Source organism: Triturus cristatus, chromosome 7 (genome assembly GCF_964204655.1).
Source record: "Triturus cristatus chromosome 7, aTriCri1.1, whole genome shotgun sequence".
Lineage (NCBI taxonomy): Eukaryota > Metazoa > Chordata > Amphibia > Caudata > Salamandridae > Triturus > Triturus cristatus.
In genome coordinates this window covers 830,047,386-830,059,832 of record NC_140590.1, presented here as the reverse complement: position 1 = coordinate 830,059,832, position 12,447 = coordinate 830,047,386, and the positions used below count along the sequence as shown (strand labels likewise).

General features: G+C 49.9%; 1 protein-coding gene across 1 annotated transcript in view; it reads left to right on the top strand.

Annotated features, from left to right (window-relative positions):
* The window catches only part of CANX (calnexin), a 499,168-nt gene that overhangs the window by 340,561 nt on the left and 146,160 nt on the right, over positions 1–12,447 (top strand). The window contains exon 9 of the mRNA XM_085617760.1: positions 777–890. Within this exon, the coding sequence (XP_085473886.1) occupies positions 777–890 (114 nt within the window). The remainder of the gene's footprint in view (positions 1–776; positions 891–12,447) is intronic.

Sequence of the window (12,447 nt, the reverse complement as noted above, 5' to 3'; positions counted from 1 at the left end):
TTTAAGCAATTGTGGGTTGTGAATGCTGACCATGGTGGTGTAATGTTCCAGCCTTTGTCTTCAGCATACTTTCAAAGTCATTGGTACTAAAGCAGTGCAGGCCTCGCAGTCCTTGTCATGGTGGCCATTCCGGAGACGGAGATTGCAGACCTCTTAGAGGTCTCTGCTCAAAATTGTGGTGGCAGATTGGACAGAATTTAAAGGGGGTATTTTCCATGTCTCCTACCTCGCCTCATTTTCCGACCACGTTGTTGGTACCGCAGGGTCCCCATTTGTAAGGGAGAGGGAAGGGTCCTCTTCTCTCTCTTTGTCTTAGATGGCGGAATGATGCACATGTGAATCCAGAAGAGGATTCATTCTACGAAACAAAAAATCAACCTCTTTGCAAACAATTAAACAAGAAATGACAGTATTATGCAAGTAGGAATCACCCCCATTCTGCTTGAAAAGGGAAGTAGAATATCTGGCTCATTGAAGGTGGTACATAGGTGTCGTATGATGCCCACTTGTGTGTAAAGAAATATCAAGTGAATAGGCTGTCAAAATGTTTTCCAAGCTGTTTGGAGATTCCCTAGACAAGGAATATTCAAAGCTGTGTTCCAATCTAAATGATTACTAGTTTGTTGACCTACTTTTAGGGGTAGGTAATCTATCAGTCCAACGCAATGAGGTTCCATTTGCCTCACTACAGAACTATTTAACGGTTGTCTTATTTAAACGTATCTTCTGCATTCCTACTTTTTAGTATCTTAGTAACAGACATTGTCATTGTGCAGGGATGAGGATGCTCCTGCCAAAATCCCAGATGACAATGCTGTGAAACCGGAAGGCTGGCTTGATGATGAACCTGAATATGTGGCCGATCCAGATGCCGAAAAGCCAGAAGACTGGTGAGTCATTTTGACAAATTTCTGTTGTAAAGCATAACCCTCTTATATGCATAGCCACCACAGATTGTGAGATTTCCTGGCCTAAAATGCATGGGACAGTCTGTTAAGATTGAGTGCTACATTGTTGTGATGCAACAGCTTGTAACATTTTAATGACATGTCAGTAAAGGCACCCCAACCATTTTAATGGGTTTTACAGGCAATGGAGTGAGTAATATAAATTTAGACGGAGATTAGAGTATGCCCTTTCAAAGTGTTTTCATTTTTTGCAAGATGGCCTATATAACAACTAGTTGAAAGCATATAATAGTGGTAAAGTGATGTTTCTCCTGCAAATAACTGTCTTCTAATTCATAACATTAGACTCATGCCTGCTGCGAAAATTAGAACTAGTTAGCACGAATTATTAATTTTCGTAAACACATTTTGTTTACCTTCTGCTGTTTGCGGATTTTTGTGTTGTAAGGAAAAAAAAATCACATGTGGGGACTCAATAAAAAAATGCATCTGATGTTTTTCTATAGCGAGTGAAGCTTGCTTCAGAGGACAGATCTGCTGTAGGCAGATTCTACCTCTATTATTTCCGACTCAACAGAGCAGGACCAAGAACCCCCTTTAGCCCAGTCAAACTGGTGTAAGACGTGGGCAAAATTGCAACAGAAGCTTTGTAAGTGGGTTACTACTCAGGAATAGGTACTGTTTGACATATCCAAAATCCGACAAAATTGGGTTACAGGAGCGGCCTGAACCACATTTCAAAATGGTGGCATGTAAATATGTAATAAGGCATATTAGGGGGTTTTAACTAGTGTTAGTGACACAAATGTGACTTTTTTTAACCCTTGATACGTACTGTTAAAAGCAGAGGATATGGCGAAAGAAGACAATTGAGAGACAATACAGATATCCAGGAAATCTGTGATCGGCTGAAACCCATTTTGCCATTCCATTCCTACATGTTTACTAGTAACTTCGTTACTGGAGTTGCGGCTCCTGCAAGTGTTAATGTACATACATTTTATTCCATTGGCAGTGGAAAAGTCGCCTAAAGGAAGGAGAATAATGTTTTCACATTAAAAGCTAAAAGATCAGACAGTCAAAACGATAGGATCTGCTGCTGCTGTTATTAGTACTGTAGATGCTGATCTTGAATAGATCCAGCATTGTTGTTTCACAGCATGACGATGGTCACTGTTTCCAGTGACAAAAATCTTGCAAATATCATGCATAATGAGCTTTGTGCTTTCCCTCCTGCATTATTTGAATCTCGGTATGTTAAAGGCTGTTAAGGCCAAGTCTCAATTAGAACATAGAATACTAAAGAAGTCCTGAGTTACGCACTGAGATTGTTGAAATACAATCTACTGATCAGTATGCCATAGATGGTGGCTCACTAATGTTTTCTATTAGAAAGGTCAAAGCATTCAGTCCTCTACTGAAGTAAAAGGAGCTCCAAGTAGTTGCAGACATTTTCTGTTAGGAAGATTTCCAACACATTAACATTGAAAACGCTGGGAAGAAGGTCCTGTTGCTCTTTTATGGGTACAGGAAAATGGATTCCATTAACACTTGGTCATCAAATGTTGTTAGTAAAGGTACTAGCTGTCAAATCATTTGTTACACCAGAATAGTTGCCGCTTGGCAATCAACTGAAAAGAATCTCAATCCCAAAAAATGGGGTTGGTATGGAAAAACAGATTATTCATTTTGTCCCACGATATGTGACTTTCCACTCAGCTCCAGATTTTTTATTGATTGATACTTTGTTCCTGCACAACACATAGTACAACAATGAGATGTGCTTCATATTCATGCGTTTTGAGTTTTGTTTTTGGGTTATCTGATCCAATTTGTTATTCATGTCATTGATTCCTTACAGAGCTTATTACATGTATTATTGCTAGTCTGAAATATATTGCATGTAAGGTCATTTTTTTGAAATCTTTTTTTTAATAGACATAAATATTCTTTCCATTGAAACAGCAATTTTCAAGGAAAAAATGAAAAACCATCCATTATGGCATGTCAACCATTTTGAAATGTGATTTTTGGGGCCTTCCCTGAGTCAGATCGTCATATTTTGGATATATCAAACAGTACCTTTTCTGGAGTAGAAAACCACTTAAAACACTTCTGTTGTGGGTTTGATTTTTTTTCGTTGTTTGACTGGACTACCTCATGTTTTACATTCTTTTTTTCTTTTTCAACATTTCTTGCAATTCACGTTTCTCTGAGATAAAGGGGTTTCTTTTTCATCTCCTGACTAGCAGAGTTGTCATTCAAGTACTGCTGCCAGTGTGATAGGAAAATGTCAGGTGCCAGTGGACACTTCTGATGACTTCTCAGCCTAACGCCTTGTCTTGACATCTCAGATTGCAGACGGCGCTTGACAATAAGAGCTTTGGGTGGCAGGGAGACAGTTAACCTGCTTCACTTCTGTAGAAGGCTGCTAAGCCTACTGTGTGTATTTGGGCCTTGATGGCCGATATCAGACCCTGAAAGGGATTAGTCCTCTAAAAAAGTACAAATGAACTCTGATACCAACCTCTGCCATTGCCTCCAGCCAGCAAGATGCCTTTTGTGCTTTTATCCTTAACTCCTACTCGCATCTGACTCTTAGTTTCTAACTGCAGATTTCTCAGCTTGTGAATTTTGCCAAGTGCCAGGTTGGATCTGGAACATTTAATAGCAATTCCACTAACATCGAGGGACAGAGTCCTGTGCCTCTGTATCTGATAGAGACGTCAAGCCGCAGATTCCTTAACTTGGAATATCCCGAGGCGTCCGGCTGGATCCGTAAAACTTTCCGCAGCAGCACCTCTGCGCACCGGGAGCGGCACCGCTTGGCCCTGACGTCGTCCACGGACGTGACGTCAGCAAAGCCATATATGTCCCTCCTGGCGCGCTGACGTCTGTGACCACGACTCCAAGAGTGCGACGCCTGTCTGAGGATGAAGCCCAAATCCCTCAGAGCACCGTATGAAACTGCTGGCAGCACGGCTGTCTGGTCCAGCACCTTAGCGTCGCCACTCTCCCCCTCCGGATCAGGCCCAGTCCAGAGGTCGTTCCCGCGAACGTCGTTCGCGGGCAGGTAAGCGCAAGCACAAGCGGCACGCACGGAGGTCCTCCTCCCATTCGCGTACTGCTGGCGCCCGCTCCTCTCTCTATGCCAGGTAAGGGCGCCCGGCAGTCGCTTTCTCCATACCCTCCCTTTCCTTGGGTTGGAGCGACACTTGCCCAAATAGAGGCTTATTCTATTGCACTCCAGTCGTACTTTGGGTCCCCACCTCTCCCTGGAGCACCTTCGGGTCCCAAACAGGTGGAGGGCACTCATGTCAGGTCCTCGCCGGCGGATTCTTCCTCGCCGCCGGCTGTGTGCATAGACTCCGGATACGACACAGACGGGTCACGGCCCATTGGGTCCTCCCAGTCGCCCGTCCAGCCCACCCAGTCAGTCTTCGCATAGCCCTGAGTGGCTTCCTGCGCTGACGTCGGAGGCTGCGCTGGCCCCGACGCCCGGCTCGACCAAACGGGCACATTTTGCAGTGGGATCGATGGCGTCCCGGTTGAGTCCCCTCTGGAGGTCGTCGTCCAGATGACTCCAACCCGGCATCGATTGACTCCGGTGCCACCGTCCAAGCTTCCTCACGAGGTTGCTGCTCCTGCCGACTCCTCGGACGTCACTGAGACCTCCACACAGTGTCGATCGGTGCCGGCAACAACACCTCCTTATCAAGAGGTTGACGCTTCTCTGAATTCCCTGGATCTGGGGCCCATGGTGCAAGTGCCTGCCTGGCCTTCGGGTCAGTCTCCGGCTCCTCCACTTTTGTTGTCCAGTGGACGGCTTAGTCTTGAACTGTCTCTTATCGCCTAGCCGAATGGCAGCTGAAGCTGGTGCTGCTTACGCACGTGCCATTCACAGGGCAGCTGCTATTCTTGGTTTTCAGCCTCCTTTAGTCCCCCTGCTGTCTGATCCCTTAATGGATCTGCTCCATATGGAGCCTATTGAGGTGGAGCCTTTGCTGCTATTTGGCAGCTCTTTATTTGACATTTTGCGTTGTACGTGGGCTAGGCCATCTTCTGGTGACCCTGTTGATCGGGCTATTGCTCGTAGGCACCGTCCTGCTCAGGGTGGTCCACTCTGCCGGTCCACTCGCCCTACGGCTCAGGGACTCATTGTTCAGGCGGCCTTTAACTTGCAGTCTTCATCCGCCTTGCCATTATTACCTCCCACTAGGGAGTCTAGGTGGCTGGACGCGTGTGCTCGGCAACTTTTTGCCTCTACCAGTGTGGGTATCCGCACCTTGAATACTGAGTGGGTGTTCGCGCGTTCATCCTTGACCCTTTTGGGACTTGGTCGAGAACCTTCTCCCTTCTATTCCAGAGGAGCTGCGGTCACAGTTGCTTCGGCTTCTGCTTGATGGCAGGGGAATGGCGCACTTTTCGCTCCGTTCTTCCCTTGATGCCACTGACTCTGTGGGACGAGCTCTTGCTTGATATGTGGCTTTGCACCGCCATGCATGGCTTTCGCGGCAGTCGTTTCCCAGATAATGTTCGGGATGCGCTCCGAGATCTACCGTTTAATGGTGTGGACCTTTTTGATCCCCATGCAGATTCGGCAGTCTCCCGGCTCTTGTCCAGGTTGCCATAACTTTTGCACGGTTCTGTGCCTTATTTTCCTACACCTCTATCACAAACGTGTATAGTAGGTTCCCTGATTGCTGTCCACGGCTGTTCAGCCTTCTCTGATTTGTTGGATTTCAGCTGTATGACTGGTTTAATCTTTGGTTCAGTCCTCTGTTTTACCCAAGAGGATCCCCTTATCAGGGGTTGACACTTACCCTATATGGGGTATATGCTGGTACTGGGCGACTGCCTCGCCTTAGTACGCTCCTATGGAGTATTCCTCGCGGACATCCTTTGGGGAGTCCCTCCCTGTCTTTTGTTCTGCGATCCTATTTTTAGCATCGCCCTGTCGCACTTCGGGTGACTTTGATCCTGTTTGTAGTGCTTCTGTCCTTGCTTTTACAGCTCACACCATCTCTGCCGCTATGTGGCAATGTTTAGTACTATTAGTACAAACTTGGGCATGCAGCCCTTATTGGGCTTGTCCTCCAAGGTACTAGCTTAGCATTTATATCTCTGCTGTATGTGGCCTCTTTTCTCACCACTTCTCCTACGGCGGTTGTTCCACATTCCCTGCTACCTCGCACAGGTGTTTCCACACTTCTGCTTGGATCATACTGTGATTTTTCTCTGGGCGTATTTCTTCGGAATTCTTGCTTCTTGTGGTCCGGGGCACTTAGATTGATCCTGACGGTTACCACGGGCGTTCCTCTAGCTTGCTGGGGACCGTGGTTCTTCCCAAGCAAGGGAAGGTTGTTGCTCTCTCCTTCATGCGGTGTCTCTGGGCACTGACCCGGTCTGCGAACTGGCTTAGACAAAACGTCCTGGAGGATGGAGCAGGCTAAATGCCGATCGCGACTGTCCTGACTAACCAAGCAGTGGTACTTCATGAACGTATGGAGGGATGTCCACGTGGGGCAGCTTGACAGATGTCCAGGACAGGACCCCATGCACTAAAGAAGCCATGGCAGCTTTGGCCCTGGTGGAGTGAGCTGCAAGCCCTCTATGGAAGGTGTTGCTTCTTTTTTAGTGTGCAGCAGATCTTTGTGCAGTATACAAACCATCGGGAGATGGTCTCCTTCTGCATGGCCTTGCCCTTCTTCTCTGCGGTACGCTCCGGTGGGCCCATTTAAGAGCTCATTGTCTACACGGTGGTCTTTGGTGCAACCAGTATAGAAGGACAGTTCTTTTAGGGTCTTGGATGCACGAGGTGGAGTCTAGAAGGCAGGCAAAGTGATTCTCTGGCTAATGTGAAGAGAGGTGGCTACTTTCGGAAGGAATAAGGCACGTGTCTGTAGAAACAGCTTGTCAAGGAAGAAGGTGGTTATGGAGCCTGAAGTTCACTGACCTTCCTGGTCAATGTAATAGCCACCAAGAACATAGTTTTCAGGCTCAACGGCTACGGAGGGAAGCTATGCAGGGGCTCAAAGGGAGAACACATAAGAAAAGTGAGGACCAAATCGAGGTACTATTGGGGCATCACAAAGGGAGAAGTTATGAACATATGCTGAAAAACTTTAAACGGAATCTCAACTGGTGACTTAGAGGGTGGGCTGATTCGGCAACCACAAGAAAGCTGAGATGGCAGACAACCTTGAAGGGTACCCAGAGCAAGCCCTTACCGGGCTAAAGAAAAGCCAAACAATATACTAAGCAGAGGAATCTACAATCTGAAAGACGGTTTGTTATAGATTCCTTACCCTAGAATTACCCCCAGGTGTCAGACTGGATCCGGAGAATTTTTCTCATAGCAGTACCCCGGGGTATCGTAAGGTGACATCGGTCGACTCCGCGTCTGTCTCCAGGATGACGTGGTGGTGCCTACTTAGACGCCACACTTGCGCGCTGACGTCCGTTCTTTTTGCCCGCCAGCCTAGCGCAGATCCTGAGAGAGAGCTCGCCCCTTAGTCATTTTTTGTCTACATTTTTTTTTTTACTTCTGTCCTCTTTTTTCGAGTCTTTGACTCCTAGTGCGCAAGGGATGTCCCATCGTCTGACCAGCTTCAAGCCTTGTGACTCCTGTCACAAGCTGATGTCCATGACGGATCCGCACCTCGTGTGCCTCTGGTGCCTGGACCACAACCCGAAGTCCTGCTCTGACTGGCCGGCCATGAATCCAAAGTCTTTGTGGGAGTGGTCCCGAAAGCTTCTGGAGGGCCGGCAGTCAGCTTCGCGTCGCTCCAGTATCGCTTGAGGGGAAACCGGTTGCGGAGTCACCACACCTCCCCCAAGTCTTCTCACTCTTAGGGAAAGTCGAAGCACAAGAAGATGGCAAAGAGGCACCCTCACTCTAAGCCTTCTCACTGTCGATCTGCAGATGTCACGTGGGACCTGGAGCGTCGTCGTTCTAAGGCTCCGTCTCTGGATTTAGGGACAACTCTGCACCTTCTCCTGCTTCCTGGAGCCGGGGCGTCCCCTGCCCAACTATGTACATTCTACGAAGCCCTTCAATCGAATCTTTGGACAGCTCGATTGCTGGTGCACCTTCGGGCCCTGCGGAGCCTGTTGGGGGACCTGGGCCTTCAATGCCTGCTGTTCCGGCGCCAGAGGGTCCCCATGGATCGAGGCCTGGATCTGATCTATGCCGGTCGACCTTCCCTGGCGCCAATCACAGCCACGATGACACCTTCCCCCTCCTCATCCCCGAGGTGGACACAGAGCCGGACCGACGTTGAATCCAAAGCTGGAGGGTACTTTTGTTCCTCCTAGTTTTTCTCTATTACCCTTAGGTTGGTGTTGAGGACTGGGAGGGGTCTCTGTACCTTTTGACAGACCAGCTGGAAGAATCGAACTGGAGAGAGGAATTGGTCGACCCCACGTCCTACCCAGTCTAGCCATCGGCCCATGCAAGCTGCCCAGCCTCTGCGTGGCTGTGGACATGGAACATAGCAACGCGGGTCCGGGGAGCCGTGGCTCGGCTACTCCCAACACCTCACCACCTCCACTCCCCCCGCCCCCTCCACCACGACCCCCGGCGCAGCCCCCAAACCCTCCTAGTCTGACTTTTCAGGCCCATCAGCGGCCAGTGGGCAGCAGGAATCGCCATCACTTCCCATCACTCCAGACGGTTGGGGTTTGCAGATATTCCGAAGGGGTTACTCCCTCCCCTTCAAGACTACCCCTCCCTCCATGCCACTGTGTTTTAATCGCATGTCGGAGGATCATTTGGCCAGGGGAGCGATCAAGAGTCCCTGTGCCAGAAGTAGGTTGTGGTTGCTATTCCCGCTACTTTTTGATGCCCAAGGAGGACAGAGGCCTGCGTCCTATCCTGGACCTCGGGCCCTTAACCATTTCCTCCGGAAGGAAAAGTTCAAAAGTTAACCTTGGCTCAGGGTCTCTCTGCCCTCGACCCTGGAAACTGGATGGTAGCGTTGGATTTGCAGGATGTCTATTTTCACATTTCCGTCCTGCCAGCCCTCCGGCGTTACCTATGGTTCTCATCCAGGGGATACTCCTTAAAGTCATAATCTATGAATAATCCCCGCCCATGTGCGGGATCCCGGAGCATATAGAAAATACATGTTCGAGGCATATGAGCTGCAGATTGTACACTTAGCATAGGTCGCCATCTGGTGTTGGGCCCGGATGTTTGCAGTTTGTTTTTCTTCTTGGACCGTCTTTGGAAGTCACGAGTTTGGTGACTCCTCCTTCGGTCCGTACTGCGCATGGGCTTCGGCTCCATCCTCAGATTGTTTTTTTCCGCCATCGGGCTCGGATGTGATACTTCGTACTCCGGCTTCGAACTTCTACGGTTCCAGCCTCGACGGAAAATCCTCGATTCTTCGAGTTCCTTCATCATCTTCATCTCTCGAAGCGGCACTTTTTCCATCCCGTACATCGACACCGGCCTTCGGGCCCTCCGCGACTCCGGTCCCGGCCGATGGAAAGGACTCCGTTTAAAAAGTGCCCAAAATGTGGGTCTAAATTTCCCCACACCGACCTCCATCAGGTGTGTAACCTTTGCCTCTCTCCGGAACACGAGGCTCGAGACTGCCCCGCCTGCAAGTCTTTTCGATCGAAGAAAACGATCCGAGATCGAAGGGCTCGACGCACCATGGCGCACTCATCCTCGACAGCTCCACCGGACATCTTCGGAGACGACGCCGAAGCTTCGGGGCAGACACACACCGAACTGGGAGAAGACATCGTCAGCGCTTCCGAGGCCGACGACTCCGACCTGGAGGACGTAACACCAGGACAGCGGGCCGTGAGTACAATGCCCCCTCCCAGCCCCGCACCGAAAACCAAAGAGACTCCGGTTACTCCCTCGCCTGCCGGCCTGGGCAAAACCAAAACCAAAGCCTCGATCACCCCACCTTCGGGCCCGGTGTCGAAGCACTCAAAGTCTCACGGCAGCTCGGGATCGAGCCAGCCGACGCCCGGTGCCGATAAACACCACTCGGCACCGAAGCCTGCAAAATCCAGCTCGACTCCGAAACCACCGGTGCCGAAGCCTGGACACTCGGCGCCGACCAAACACAAACAGAAATCGGTCGGCACCGACGCTCCGGCGCCGAAACAGCATTCGACGCCGAAACACACGGAGACCTCCAAAAAGCAGGGCGTACACAGAACATCGAAACCTCCGGTTCCGAAATCGCCGGTGCCGACAGACGACTCGGCGCCATTGGCTCTGTTTACACCAGACCCTTTACAAAAGACTTTGTCCAGAGATCCAAAGACTGGCCTTTTGACTGTGATTACTAAGAAGCGTCGCCTTGAGGCTCCGGCTCCTCCTCCTCCACCCAAAAAGAGGGACTCAGCTACTTCTCCCCTTAGAGTACCCTCCCCACTGCCACCCCCCCTCCCACCACCACCCCCTCCACCTTTACCTCACTACGATCCGGCCCCATCCCCAGATCCGGATGACGGGGACCCGGACAATGACCCAGGGGACGCCCCAATGGATCCCACTCCACCAGGGACCCCAGATCCATGGGAGGATTATAATAACCCTGATGTACCCAATGTACCTCAAGACGACCTATACCCATCAAGGCCGTCTCCTCCAGAGGACTCTTTAGGGTTTCACCATTTAGTGCAGAGAGCAGCACACTACCATGGGGTGGACATGCACACGGAACCAGTGGAAGAAGACTTCCTACTGGATACATTTGATTTACAAGATCGTTCCACTGCTATTTTACCCATGCTTAAGGGTGTCACCAAGCACGCTACAGAGGTATTCAAAGACCCTGTCAGAGCCAGAGTACTAAACCCTAGAATAGAGAAGAAGTACAAGGCGGCACCCACAGACCCTGCATACATCAAGGGCCCTGCTCCTCTAGATTCCCTAGTTGTCTCCACAGCTAGAAAGCGGGCTAACTCCCAATCCTCAGGAGATGCCCCACCACCAGACAAGGAATCTAAACTTCTGGACGCGTCTGGTAAACGCACCGCCTACCAGGCTGCAAACATGTGGCGCATTGCAAATACACAAGCACTGCTTGCGCGATATGATAGAGCACACTATGATGAATTAGAGGCTCTTATGCAGCACCTTCCAGAGAAATACAAACGCCAAGCTCATGACCTGATACAGGAGGGCAAACTAATCACAAACACCTCCATTAAGTGTGCCCTCGATGCAGCAGACACTGCTTCTAGAGCCATAAACACCAGTGTCCTGCTTCGCCGCCATGCCTGGCTCAGGATATCAGGGTTCAAGCCTGAGGTCCAGACATCAATACTTAATCACACCTTTGACCAGCAAACACTCTTTGGCCCAAAGGTAGACGAAGCGCTCGAAAAAATGAAGAAAGATACAGACACAGCGAAGTCTATGGGAGCGCTCCAGACCCAAGCCTCTAAGCGTTCCTTTCGACGCTCGTCCTTTCGTGGCACAGGTAGAGGCTCCTCCACCGATAATGCCTCTACCTCCTACAAATCCCCTCCTCAAAATACCTTTTCAAAGGGCAACCAAAGAGGTGGTTACAGAGGCAACAACAATAAGGGCAGGGGCAAAACCAACAATACCCGTTCTGCCACCCCACCCGCACAATGACTCCCCTTCGCTCCCCCCAGACCATTCCACTCCGGTCGGGGGCAGACTACAAGATTTTATCCACGTATGGGAGTCCATAACATCGGACAAATGGGTGACCCAAATCATTCGGTCAGGGTACTGCCTCGAGCTAACATCTACCCCACCCAATATCCCACCAAGGCACCGTCCAATGTCCCAAGAGCATTCCACACTGCTCAAACAAGAGGTACTCTCGCTCCTCCAGAAACACGCCATAGAGCAGGTACCCGGCAATCAACGAAATCTAGGGGTCTACTCCCTATATTTCTTAATCCCAAAGAAAGACGAGACCCTCAGACCCATTCTGGATCTCCGGCCTCTAAATGCCTACATACATTCAGACCACTTTCACATGGTCACCTTACAACAAGTCCTCCCACTCCTCTGCCAGGGAGACTTTCTCACAACACTGGATCTGAAAGACGCGTACTTTCACATTCCAATACACCCCTCTCACAGAAAATACCTCAGGTTCGTGGTGGACGGGCAACATTACCAATTCAAGGTTCTCCCCTTCGGGGTCACCACTGCACCACGGGTGTTTACCAAATGCCTAGCAGTAGTAGCAGCACACCTCAGACGTCAACATGTTCACGTCTTCCCTTACTTAGACGACTGGCTCATAAAAGCCGCGTCCTACCACCAATGCGTGCAACATACAAACAGCACCATCCAACTGCTTCATCAGCTAGGCTTCACGGTGAACTACCAAAAGTCCCACCTCATACCATCTCACACAAAGCAATATCTCGGGGCCACCATAGACACCTCAAAAGGTATTGCCTATCCAAACTCAGAATCACAAGCATTCTAGCCTTACGCAAAATATTCCTTCCTCAACACTCTCTACCAGCAAGAGTGTTTATGAAGCTCATAGGGATGATGGCGTCTTGCATCTTCATAGTG